General features: G+C 40.4%; 1 protein-coding gene across 17 annotated transcripts in view; it reads left to right on the top strand.

Moving 5' to 3' along the window:
* The window catches only part of GANC (glucosidase alpha, neutral C), a 67,668-nt gene that overhangs the window by 26,562 nt on the left and 28,447 nt on the right, over window positions 1–12,659 (top strand). For 14 of the 17 annotated variants that reach the window (XR_011465688.1, XR_011465685.1, XR_011465687.1 and 11 more), the window contains exons 9-14: window positions 1,257–1,353; window positions 2,657–2,837; window positions 3,065–3,218; window positions 6,875–7,110; window positions 10,199–10,325; window positions 11,196–11,275. Coding sequence is in view for 8 of the 17 variants with exons in the window: in XM_070378161.1 (XP_070234262.1) it covers window positions 1,257–1,353; window positions 2,657–2,837; window positions 3,065–3,218; window positions 6,875–7,110; window positions 10,199–10,325; window positions 11,196–11,275 (875 nt within the window). In the remaining 9 variants the exon portion in view is untranslated. The remainder of the gene's footprint in view (window positions 1–1,256; window positions 1,354–2,656; window positions 2,838–3,064; window positions 3,219–6,874; window positions 7,111–10,198; window positions 10,326–11,195; window positions 11,276–12,659) is intronic. The other 3 variants (XR_011465694.1, XM_070378162.1, XM_070378163.1) reach the window with 1 other exon arrangement.

Raw genomic sequence — 12,659 nt, 5'->3', positions numbered from 1 at the left:
TCTTTAGGAGATAACTTTTCAAATACTTGGGGCTTGTTTAGTTGGAAAAAATACTGACTTTTACCCTCCTTCCTCCCTACCCTGTAGAATAACGGACCTTCTCTTAACTCCTTGAGAATCTCTGATCTAGCATCTATTTCTATAGCCTAGTATACTGATATACTGATATATAGTCCTGGTCAGGACTGACAGTGTAGCCCAAAGTTATAAATAGGGGAGCCCTAAGGCTCTCCTGTCAGAGAAGGCAATGGCACCCCACTCCAATACTCTTGCTTGGAAAATCCCATGGATGGAGGAGCCTGATAGGCTGCAGTCCATGGGGTCGCTAAGAGTCGGACACGACTGAGCGACTTCACTTTCACTTTTCACTTTCATGCATTGGAGAAGGAAATGGCAATCCACTCCAGTGTTCTTGCCTGGAGAATCCCAGGGACGGGGGAGCCTGGTGGGCTGCCATCTGTGGGGTTGCACAGAGTCGGACACGACTGAAGCGACTTAGCAGCAGCAGCAGCAAGGCTCTCCTGTATGTAACATTATAATCCTTTCTGTGTCTTATCTATAGCAACCACTTTCCATAAACTCCTCCAAACAAGGACCGTTTGATGTCAAATACTTTTACCCAAGAGTAAATTTAAATCAATGTTCTTTCTCCTAGTTACTTTCATTTTCCCCATATCTCTAAAATAATTGTTAAATAAAGGACTTTGTCTTTGGTTAAAGGAAATTTTTACATCTACAGTCACAGGGAAGGGGGTGTATATTGAGGAGCTAGGAGAGGTACTGCTGGTGCCCTTGACCTCACGGTTCTTGTATGCAGTAAGAATGAACAGGCAGGCAGAAGACACCCAGCCTTTCATCTGGCAAGCATTAAAAGTGATCACTACCCTCTTCTTCCTAAAGCAAACAAATATGGAGTATAGTTCAGGAAAATTTAGGGAAAAAATCTAAAACTTTGTAATCTTATTTTACAGATAGAAAAGAAATATACTGTAAATGTGGGAACACAGAGAACTGTAGCACACAGCTAAGAAAACGTAACTAATAAGTGACCAGAACTTTGCCTTGTGCATTTTTTGTATCCCCACAACACCTGAATACAACAAAGTACAAAGAGTCAGCATATATGGTTGGTCAGGGCAGGCTCGGGTGTCTTGATCCGTAGTCTAGTCATCTTGCTATTCCTATAGTTAACTGAATCTCATTAATTGATTGTCCCATTGAGAAGCAAAACTCAGTCACTCTCCTGGTCCCTGTAGGTCCTGCCTCCATTGGTTTGGATTTCTCTTTGCATGGTTTTGAGCATCTCTATGGAATTCCGCAACATGCTGAATCACACCAACTTAAAAACACAAGGTAAAGTGAAAAGAATTCATACAGGAGGCTCTGGTTTCTGGACTGGAAAAGTTTGAAAAGAAAATATGTGCGATATCTGAGTCAGTGCTAATATGTGCCTGGCCTTTCCCTCTTTGATATTGCTTGTAGAGCTTTAAGAATTTCCCTTTAAAGATCACTCAGAACGATGGTTTTCAATTTTTATTTTGTTTTTCAGCAAAAATTAGACAATGTAATTGTAATGCTGAACTTAAAAGTATAGAAGACATAAAAACACGGAACTGAGCAACTGAGCATGCACACACTCATGGTTGAAGTAGCAGGAAGATCTTCGTTACATCACCTTCCTGGGTTCTGCTTATGTCTCTCAAGTCCTTTCTGGGGAACCCTGGGAAATATACTGTGAAGATCAGTGACCTAGAAAAGGCTTTTACTAAAAAAAGGACAGTGAGCTGGAGTGGAAAAGTGTGGCATCTCATATCGCCTTGGATTCCCTTGGGGAGATTATTTCCAACTAACACCATTGACTGAAAAATGCCAGAGGTATCAGACAAAGAAGCAGCAGAACTGAAAGATCTGGTCAAATTTGCCTGGTTCACATGCTGTTTAGATGATAGGTAGACATAGTGACAGGTGAATCAGAAACTGTGTTGCTCTCACACCAGCCTGAGCTCCATGCTTCCTACCTTAATTCAGTTCCTAATCTTTCCTTACTCAGTGCTGTGGAGGCATGTTAGGATACTATTGTTTTGTTTTAGTGACAGAGAAATACTCACCAAATCTGTCAATTTAGTTTTTGCATGCTACTGTGGAAGATTCATAGGAAATGGTCCTCACCTTATAAGAGATACTCAGAAAAGATATCTAAGACATGAGATACGCATGCCAATAGTAGCATGAAGAAATGCCAAAAGAATCAAAGGAGGAGGATCATATTCAGCCAGATTGAATCAGGAAACCTTTAGAGAAGTGGTAAAGAGTTGAGCTTTGAAAGCTGTATAGGACCCAAGTCTTTGCAGGGGAAGTAAGTAAGTAAGTAAGTGTTAGTCGCTCAGTTGTGCCTGATTCTTTGCAACCCCATGAACTTGAGCCCACCAGGCTCCTCTGTCCATGAGATTTTCCAGGCAAGGATACTGGAGTGGGTCACCATTTCCTTCTCCAGGGATCTTCCCAACCCAGGGATCAAACCTGTGTCTCCTGCACTGCAGGTAGATTCTTTACCGACTGAGCTATAAGGGAAGCTTTGTAGGGGAGAATGGAGCTATAATATTCACTAATAATATATACATGATGGTCATTTGTAATCCTTCTTTGTATGTTTCAGTGATAGTGATGCTTACCGTCTTTATAACCTGGATGTCTATGGATATAAAATACATGACAAAATGGGCATTTATGGTTCAGTGCCTTATCTCCTGGCCCACAAACTGGGCAGAACTCTAGGCATTTTTTGGCTAAATGCCTCAGAAACACTAGTGGAGATCAAAACAGAACCTGCTGTAAAGGTGAGCTACGGATCATGACTGCATACCATACTTACAGAAGAGACAAAACTAGTGAAATGTAATCATAGTTCAGGGATTTCTAGTGGCAATCTTCTGCCACTAGAGTCTTTACAGTATAACTAGGGAAGGCTGTTGGTATGTACAAAGGAACAGACTATTATACACATAAGGGTGGGTCTTGAGGGTTAGAGGGACATTTTTCAGACTTTCATTCATTCCTTTTTCAGTACACACTGACCCAGACGGGCCCAGTTGCTGCTAAACAAAAGGTCGGGTCTCGAACTGATGTGCACTGGATGTCAGAGAGTGGGATCATTGATGTTTTTCTGTTGACAGGACCTACTCCTTCTGATGTCTTCAAGCAGTATTCATACCTTACAGGTACTTGCATGTGGACATGTCAGTTTCTTGTTCCATGGTATTTCCTCTAAACCATGTAGAATCACTGTAAATTAACATTTTTTGCACATGATATAGCATTTATAAACAACTTACCCAAGCTTTTTAAGAAGCAAGCATTTATCCTCCCACTCTCATCCCATTCAGCATCTCATCCCATTCCCTTTAACCAGTGGAATGGTTAAACATTCCACTGGGGCTGGTAATCTCCATTCTCTAGTCACTAATGTTCACCCATCTGCCTTCCTTGGAGCCTTAAAGGCTCCTGGGCTTTCTTTACCTTTAACCCCTTTAATCCCTGGGCTTTCTCTATCTTTATCTCAGGTAACCAGTATCCCGATCTGAACTTCTATATGCTCTTTTCTCCATTAAAACATACCACTGGGATTAGCACTAAAGCATTTTTATCTTTAAAAGATATATGAGATCATTTTGATTAACACAGAAAAAGCATTTGACAAAATCTAACACTATTTAATGATAAAAACATTCAGAAGACTAGGAATAACAAGAAGCTTCCTCCACATGATAAAAGGCATTTATGAAAAATTCACAGCTATCCTCATACTCAATTCTGAAAGATTGCAAGGTTTCCCCTAAGATCGGAAACAAATGAGGTTTCCCACTTTCATCACTGCTACTGAACATTGTAGTTGAAGTTCCAGCCAGAGAAATTAGGCAAGAAAAAGACATAAAAACCGTCCAACTTTGAAAGGAAAATGTAAGATTATCTCTATTCACAGACAATGTGATTCTATATGATATAAAATCCCAAAGAATACATATACACACACACAGTTAACCTAAGTTGTATGGTACATGATCAACACACAAAATTTGTTGTGTTTCTATACACCAGAAATGAACAATCTAAAAATGAAATTGAGAAGACAATTCCATTTACAGTAACATCCAAAAGAATAAAATACCCAGGAAGTGGAACTTAACCAAGGAGGTGAAAAACTTGTATGCCAAAAACTACAAAAAAAAAAAATACCCAGGAAGTGGAACTTAACCAAGGAGGTGAAAAACTTGTATGCCAAAAACTATAAAAAAAAAAAAAAAATACCCAGGAAGTGGAACTTAACCAAGGAGGTGAAAAACTTGTATGCCAAAAACTACAAAAAAAAAAACAACAACAACAACAAAAAAAAACCCTGAACCAAAGGCCAAGATACATAAGAAGAAATCCCATGTTCATGGATTGGAAGATTTAATATTATTAAGATGGCAGTCCTACTAAAAGCAATCTATAGGTTTACTACAATCCCTGCCAAAATCCAATATCATTTTTAAGTAATAGAAAAAATGATCTTCAAATTCATATGGAATTTCAAAGAGCCTGAGTAGCCAAAAAATCCTGAAATAAAATGTTGAAGGACTCACACTTTTCTAATTTCAAAATTATTACAATGTTAAAGTAATCCAAACAGTGTAGTACTGGCATAAGGATAGACATATAAGCCAGTGGAATAAAATTGAGAGTCTAAAAATAAACCCATAGATCTTTGGCCTATTGATTTTCAATAAATGTTCAAGACCTTTCAATGGAGAAATAATTATGTCTTAACCACATGGTACTGGGACAACTGGATATCCACATGCAAAAGAATGAAGGTGGACCCTTATCTCACACCATATACAAAAAATTAACTCAAAATCAATCAATGGAATAAATATAAGAACTAAAGTCATAGAACTCTTATAAGAAAACAGGTAAATCATGACCTTGGATTTGGCAACAGATTCTTAGCTATGACACCAGAATCATGAGCAACAGAAGAAAAAAACAGATAAGTTGGACCTTTTTTTTTTCCAGCTGTGCCACTTGACATGTGGGGTCTTCCCAACCAGGGATCTAACCCACACCCTCTGTAGTGAAAGTAGGGAGTCTCAACTACCAGACCACCGGGGAAGTTGCAAGTTGGACTTCTTTAAAAACTTTTGTGAGTCAAAGAACGTTATCGAGAAAGTAAAAAGCCAGCCTATAGAATGTGAGAAAATATTTGCAAATCATATATATGATAAGGGTCTAGTATCCTGAATATATACAGAACTCTTATAAGTCAACAGCAAAAAGGAACAGTCTAATTCTAAGATGAACCAAGGGCTTAAATAGAGATTTCTCAAAAGAAGATGTACAAATGGATTAACGAGCACCGGAAAAGAAGCTCAACAGCATTAGGTAAATTAAAACCACAATGAGATACTGCTTCAAACCCACTGGGATGGCTAAATCAGAAAATAAGAGAGAGAAAAAAAATAGTAAATGTTGGTGAGGATGTGGAGAAATTAGAAACTCATACATTACTGATTGGAACATAATATGGTCAGCTGCTGTGGAAACAGTTTGGCAGTTCCTCAAAAAGCTAAACATAGAATTACCATATGACCCAGCATGATGATTAATTTTGTGTGTCAAGTCATGGTGCCCAGATATTTGGTTAAACACTAGTGTAGATGTCACTATGAAGGTATTTTTTAGATGAGATTAATAATTAAATCAGTAGACTATGAGTAAAGCAGACTAACACTCTGTAATGTGACTGGGTTTCATCCAATCATTTGAAAACCTTGAGAAAAAAGGACTGAGGTGTCCCCCTAAAGAGGGGCTTCTCCGGTGACTCAGAAGTAAAAGAATTTGTCTGCAGTGCAAGAAACACAGGAGACACAGGTTCGATCCCTGGGTTGGGAAGATACCCTGTAGGAGAAAATAGCAAAGCACCCCAATAGTCTTGCCTGGAGAATCTCATGGATAGAAGAACCTTGCAGGCTATAGTCCATAGGGTCACAAAGACGTGGATGCAACCCAGTGACTGAGCACACACATCCCCTAAAGTAAAAGGAATCTGTCTTGAGACTGTCTTTGTATTCAAGCTGCAACTTCAACCCTTCCCTGGTTCTCCAGGCTGGCCTACCTGGAGAATCCAAAGCTATAAGCCCCTACAATCACATGAACCAGTTCCTTAAGATCAATTGATCATTTTCTTTCTCTGTATATGTATAAATACATATATACATATATACATATCCTTTTGATTCTGTTTCTCTACAGAACCCTAACTAATTCATCCAGCAGTTCCACTCCTAGATATATACTTGAACTGAATGGAGGCTGAACAGGTACTTGTATGCCAAAGATCACTACAGCATTATTTACGAGAGCCCAAAAGTGCAAACATGCTAAGTGCTCATCAGAAGTGCATGGATAAACATGGTCTTCCCTGGTAGTACAGTGGATAAGAATTCACCTCCCAATGCAACAGACATGGATTCGATCTCTGGTCCAGGAAGACTCCACATGCTGCAGAGCAACTAAAGCCTGCGTGCCACAACTACTGAAACCTATGCGTCTAGAGTCTGTGCTCTGCAACAAGAGAAGCCACTGCCATGAGAAGCCCGTGCAGTGCAACGAAGAGTGTCCTCCACTCACCACTAGAGAAAGTCCTTGTGCAGCAACAAAGAGGCAGCACAACCAAAAATAAGCTAATTCTTTTAAAAAAGATGAATGGATCAACAAAATGCTTTCTTCTTGATGCCCTAAGTGTGAGACTCAGTGCTTAGACCTTGTAGATATTCAGGAATGTACAGTTATCATTGTGGTGGTTCCTGGCTCAGTTGTCATCTCCCCCTTTTAGGCACACAAGCCATGCCCCCTCTCTTTTCTCTGGGGTACCATCAGTGCCGCTGGAACTATGAAGATGAGCAGGATGTAAAGGCAGTGGATGCCGGATTTGATGAACATGACATTCCTTATGATGTCATGTGGCTGGACATAGAGCACACAGAGGGCAAGAGGTACTTCACCTGGGACAAGAAAAGATTCCCAAACCCCAAAAGGATGCAAGATCTGCTCAGGAGCAAAAAACGTAAGGTAAAATAAGCCAGTGGGCTTACAGGTGGCACAAGTGGTAAAGAACCTGCCTGCCAGTGTAGGAGATGTAAGAGACACAGGTTTGATCCCTGGGTTAGGAAGGTCCCCTGGAGGAAGGCATGGCAATCCACTCCAGTATTCTTGCCTGGTGAATCCCATGGACAGAGGAGCCTAGCAGGTGACAGTCCATGGGGTCGCAAAAAACTGCACACAACTGATGTGACTTAGCATGCATGTACGCACAGGACAGCATTCTGAATCTTTTCATTGCAGAGCATTTAAAAATGTTCAAGTTGCCTTGGCACATTAGTGAATGAGAACCATCTTGTAAAAAAAATGGCCGTAAAATAGTACTTTCAAGTGTAACTGTAATCGTGATCATAGAAAAGCTTTCGTGAAAAGGTGATAACGCTATCCACCCCTCCCTTAGTGGGTCTAGGTCCCCACAAGGATGAAGGGGCCTACCATTCGGTTCCATTCATTGTGACCAGCGTGTACTAATGTGATGGGTGCACCTCACACAAAATTTGATTTGATGTCAAGATTGATGATATCATACTGGCACCAAAAGGGTATGAACAGGTTAATTAGTCCCATGGTGAGGCATTTTAGGGGTGCAGAGCTGCTCCCAAGCTCCTCTGAAAATGGCCTAAGAGAGCTGGGAAAGGAGACAGGCTCAGGTTTTAAGTGGTTACAGTGTTGAACTGGGGTGAGGGTTCCTGTGCGTGCACTAGGGCTTGTGTGGTTTGAACTTCTTGTTGGCCCCAAAGAAGGAAGCATCAGGGCTTTGTCAGCATGCACAGATCTGGGCAGAAGGGTAAAGGGCCTGAAGATGTGGTGGGGCTTGAAGCTCTTAACAGTTGGTCAGAAATGAAGTCAGATTCTTTAGTACACTGTTTTTTCTGCATGCTTCCCTGATGGACTCAACCTGTCCATATGGCCAAGGAAAGAACTAAAATAGAAAACGAGGACAGGGAGATGGCACTGGGAAGTATATAATGCAGGTGTGATGGTGGTGGTGGTCATGGCAATAATGAAAAGAGTGAAGGAGAAAAAAAAAAACAGAGGAAAAAGGGAAGAATCCCGTATATATATCTCGTGAACAGATCCCTCAGTCCCTATCTGTGAGATTCAAGTTGCCTTTTCAACCCATTCTGTTGATCCCCAGGCCTTTTACAAATGTTCAGAGCCAATGCTGTTAACTCTTAATCTTCCAATTAATAAACATTTATTGGTGTTTATTATTGAAGCAGCCCAAAAGCTTGGAGAAGGCAATAGCACCTCACTCCCGTACTCTTGCCTGGAAAATCCCATGGACAGAGGAGCCTGGTAGGCTGCAGTCCATGGGGTCACAAAGAGTCGGACACAGCTGAGTGACTTCACTTTCACTTTTCACTTTCATGCATTGGAGAAGAAAATGGCAACCTACTCCAGTGTTCTTGCCTGGAGAATCCCAGGGACAGCGGAGCCGGGTGGGCTGCCGTCTATGGGGTCGCATAGAGTCGGACACGACTGAAGTGACTTAGCAGCAGCAGCCCAGAAGCTAACTGACAGATGAATGGATAAAGGAAATGTGGTATATACAAATGATACAAAATTACTCAGTCATTAAAAGGGAGGCTGTTTGTATACATGCTACTACAACATGAATGAACCTTGAGGACATTATGCTGAATGAAATAAGCCCATCACAAAAAGACAAATACTATATGATTTCACTAATCTGTAATATCTAAAGCAGTCAAAATCATAGAGACAGAAAGGAGAAGGGTGGTTGCCAAGGGCTAGAGAGGAGGAGGCAATGGGAAGTTGTTTTTAATGGGTATAGAGTCTCAGTTTTACAAGATGAAAAGAGTTGTACACATTGACTGTACAACATTGTGAATGCACTGTTGAACTGCAAGGTCTCCTATGTCTTCTGCATTGCAGGCAGATTCTTTATCTGCACACTTAAAACTGGTCAAGATAGTGAATTTTATGTTATGTATATCTTACCACATTTTAATATTTTAAAAGTTTTTTAGCAATGGAGAATTAAACTTCAGTGTGTAGAGTAGATTTTAACAGACATGAAGGATGATTTTTAGAAGATTATTTTAGCCAAATAGATGGTTTTGATGCCCTCAAGTAGGTGAAAGTGATGGTATTAGAAGGGCAAGGAGAGATGATAAAGATGCTAAAGACATGGGGCTCTGATCATAGCTCTTTTCAAACCTCCTTCCTAAATGCTTCCCTGGTGGCTCAGATGGTAAAGAATCTGCCTGCAATGCAGGAAACCTGGGTTTGATCCCTGGGTCAGGAAGATGCCCTGGAGAAGGGAATGACAACCATTATGGTATTCTTGTCTGAAAAATCCTGTGGACAGAGGAGCCTGGTAGGCTACAGTCCATGGGGCTGCAAAGAGTTGAACGTGACTGAGCAATTAACACTTCACTTCTTCCTAAATATGGCTGTACCATTGGATTTGGGGGTTTTTTTGTTTGTTTGTTTTTAATAATTCTGTTTTCTCTAATGTTTGCTTTTGTGTTATCTTAGCCTCTTAGGTATCCAGGGAGCAGAGACCTTGCCTACTTAATCCTTATGTAAAGCACTCAGCACCACAGAGAGAGAGAATCTTAATAAATGTGATCTTTAGAACATGTATTGGAGGGACAGCAATCACTGTGAAAAAGAATAGACCTGGTTTTGATATCAATTTATATTCCCATGAGCACATGAAAGGTGACAGGATTTTACTGGTGTCTGAAATATCTCAGTAATAGTAGTTGTTATGGGTTTCCCCGATGGCTCAGCAGATAAAGAATCCGCCTGAATGCAGGAGACACAGGTTCAATCCCCAGGTCGGGATGATTCCCTGGAGAAGGGAATAGCAACCACTCCAGTATTCTTGCCTGAAAAATCGCGTGGACAGAGGAGCCTGATAGGCTACAGTCTAATGGGTTGCAAAGAGTCAGACATGACTGAGTGACTAAGCACAACACAATTGTTTTGAGTAAAATGTGAACTCCAAAACTATGATGAAAACATATAAATGAACATATGACTTATGTGAAACTGATGAGATCTTTAAACTTTTATGTCCTGACAGCTTGTGGTCATTAGTGACCCCCACATCAAGGTTGATCCCAACTACTCAGTGTATGCTAAGGCCAAAGAACAGGGCTTCTTTGTGAGGAATCATGAAGGAGGAGACTTTGAAGGTGTATGCTGGCCTGGTAAGATGTCATTTTTTCACCTGATACCCACTGTTTAGCCCCAATTAATGAAGGCTGCATTAATTTCTTATAGATGTCACATGCTATATTTTAGGTGCCTTTCCTTAAAGGTATTATCATCTTTTATATCTTTCATCTAACACCTGGTCTGATGTTCTTTGTATACATTTATAAGTCAGTGAATGATTGAAAAATAAGCAAACCTCAGTGACATGCTGTTTCCCTTAGCAAATAAAAATTAAAAGCCAGAGAATTGGAACAGAAGAAGAGGAAGAAAGAAGAGTCCTGCATGTCTCTCCCTGTGCTTCTTTTTTGCCTCAACAGCCCATAGGTTTGACTTTACAGCCTTTCATGAGTGATCTCAGCTGCCCCTGACAACTCTGAAGCCTTCATTTTAGAAATCATTAATTTAAAGCCTTGGTACAAACTCCTCACAGACAAAAGGGAATTACCAGTCTATCATCTGATAGCACTCTATCACAAATTCACACACAATGGAGAAACCCCATGCATTCCTCTTTTCCCTGTACCACTTATAAACATGTCTCTGCCCTCATTCAGAACAAAGGGTTCACTCCAGGATATCTGCCATAATCCTTACGGGGCTGTCTGAGGCCATCAGTGAACGATAGGCTCCATCCTGATGCTTGTTCATTGGCATTCCCCTGCCCTCTGGGTCTGAGAGGACTAGTGATTGTCACTGGAGTTCAGCATTGACTTCTTCATTAGCTTCTCACCAGACTATGCTTCTGTATTGGCTATCTTTTACGTTTGCTGTAAGGCACTCATTCATTACCCAGCTTTCTCATCTTACATATTACCATGAGGATCACTGTTCCTAACAGGCTGTCTACTCTTCTGCCTCTGCAGGTCTCTCCTCTTACCTGGATTTCACCAACCCCAAAGTCAGAAAGTGGTATTCTAGTCTTTTCGCTTTCTCTGTTTATCAGGTTTGTTTTTATTCCTTTGCCCTTTCCTAGTTACCTGGAAGGATGAAGGAAAGAAGTGACTAAATAGAATTACTCTGCTTCACTGAGTAGCTCTTGATAAATAATACTTATATGAAGAGGCAGGGATGCCAACCACATATCAGATTTTGGTGGTGCCATATGAATGGCATATCAGGAGAGGCACCATATGAACTACCAAATGCACAAAAGCTGTGATTTTGACTTTCATTATGATAGACTGTATGATATACCAAATTACTTAATAATAGAGATTTATTATATTTTCAAATTGGAGAAATTTTTACTTCGTATGGTATTATTAAAAATGATAATGATATATGTGAAAGTATCTTTCAGAGTATAACATGACATTAAAAGTAAGGTATAATAATAATTCTTAAAATCTTATAAAAATCACAGAGAAAACTGGAGAGGCCACATCTAGACAACTGTTTTCAACCAATGGTGGTAGTGACAAGAATGATGATTAATATAAATTGAGTACGGCTATGTGCCAAGCACTGTGCTAATCACTTTGCGTGCATTATACCATTTCATCTTCACAATAACTCCTTGAAGTTGGAATTGTAATTAACTCTAATCCCACAGACAAGAAAATCAAGGCATGGACAAGTATAAAAATCTGCTAAATTCACCCATCTAATAAGTGGTAAATCCAAGATTTTTAACTTAGGTCAACTGTCTCCCAAGCCTGGCTCTTAACCACTAGACTCTAGTTTCTGAGCATCCTGTATTAGGATATAGAAATAGGAGCTTCCCTGAGGTTAAGAATCTGCCTTGCAATGCAGGAGATGTGGGTTCCATCCCTGGTTGGGAAGCTAAGACCCACATGTAAACCGTCACGCCACAGCAAAAGATCTCATGTGAGGCAGTGCAGATCCGTGTGCCACAACTAAGACCTGATGCAGCCAACTAAATAAATAAATGTTTGTTTTTTTAAAAAAAGAAGAGAACTTAGAGCAGGGTTAAATAATAATTGGGCCAATCCAGTCATACACACTTGTTCCCCTATTGTCTATGGCTGCTGGCACATAACTATACCTGGACTGGGTTACTGAAAAAAGAGCCCTTATGGCCTGCAAAGTTGAAAATATTTACTATCTGGCCCTTCCAGAAAAAGTTTGCCAGCCGCTGCATTAGAGGGTGTTAAAGAACAGTCAAAGCAGCTAAATACTTGGAACCTATACAGCCTTGTTCATTGAAGTATACATGATTAGAAAGAATTTGAAGTAAAGAGTCAGAAAAAAACATGTAAGCCTCCTCCAGGCATTTGAAAGACTACCATGTGGGGAAGGCAGCAGATGTATTTTCTGGTATCCCAGAAGACAGCCTGGTCCCTGTGAGAGAATATTACAAGGAGCAA

The sequence above is a fragment of the Bos mutus genome, chromosome 10, assembly GCF_027580195.1.
Source record: "Bos mutus isolate GX-2022 chromosome 10, NWIPB_WYAK_1.1, whole genome shotgun sequence".
Classification (NCBI taxonomy): Eukaryota; Metazoa; Chordata; class Mammalia; order Artiodactyla; family Bovidae; genus Bos; species Bos mutus.
Note: the sequence above shows the minus strand (reverse complement) of the source record. Positions and strands in the feature narration are given on the sequence as shown.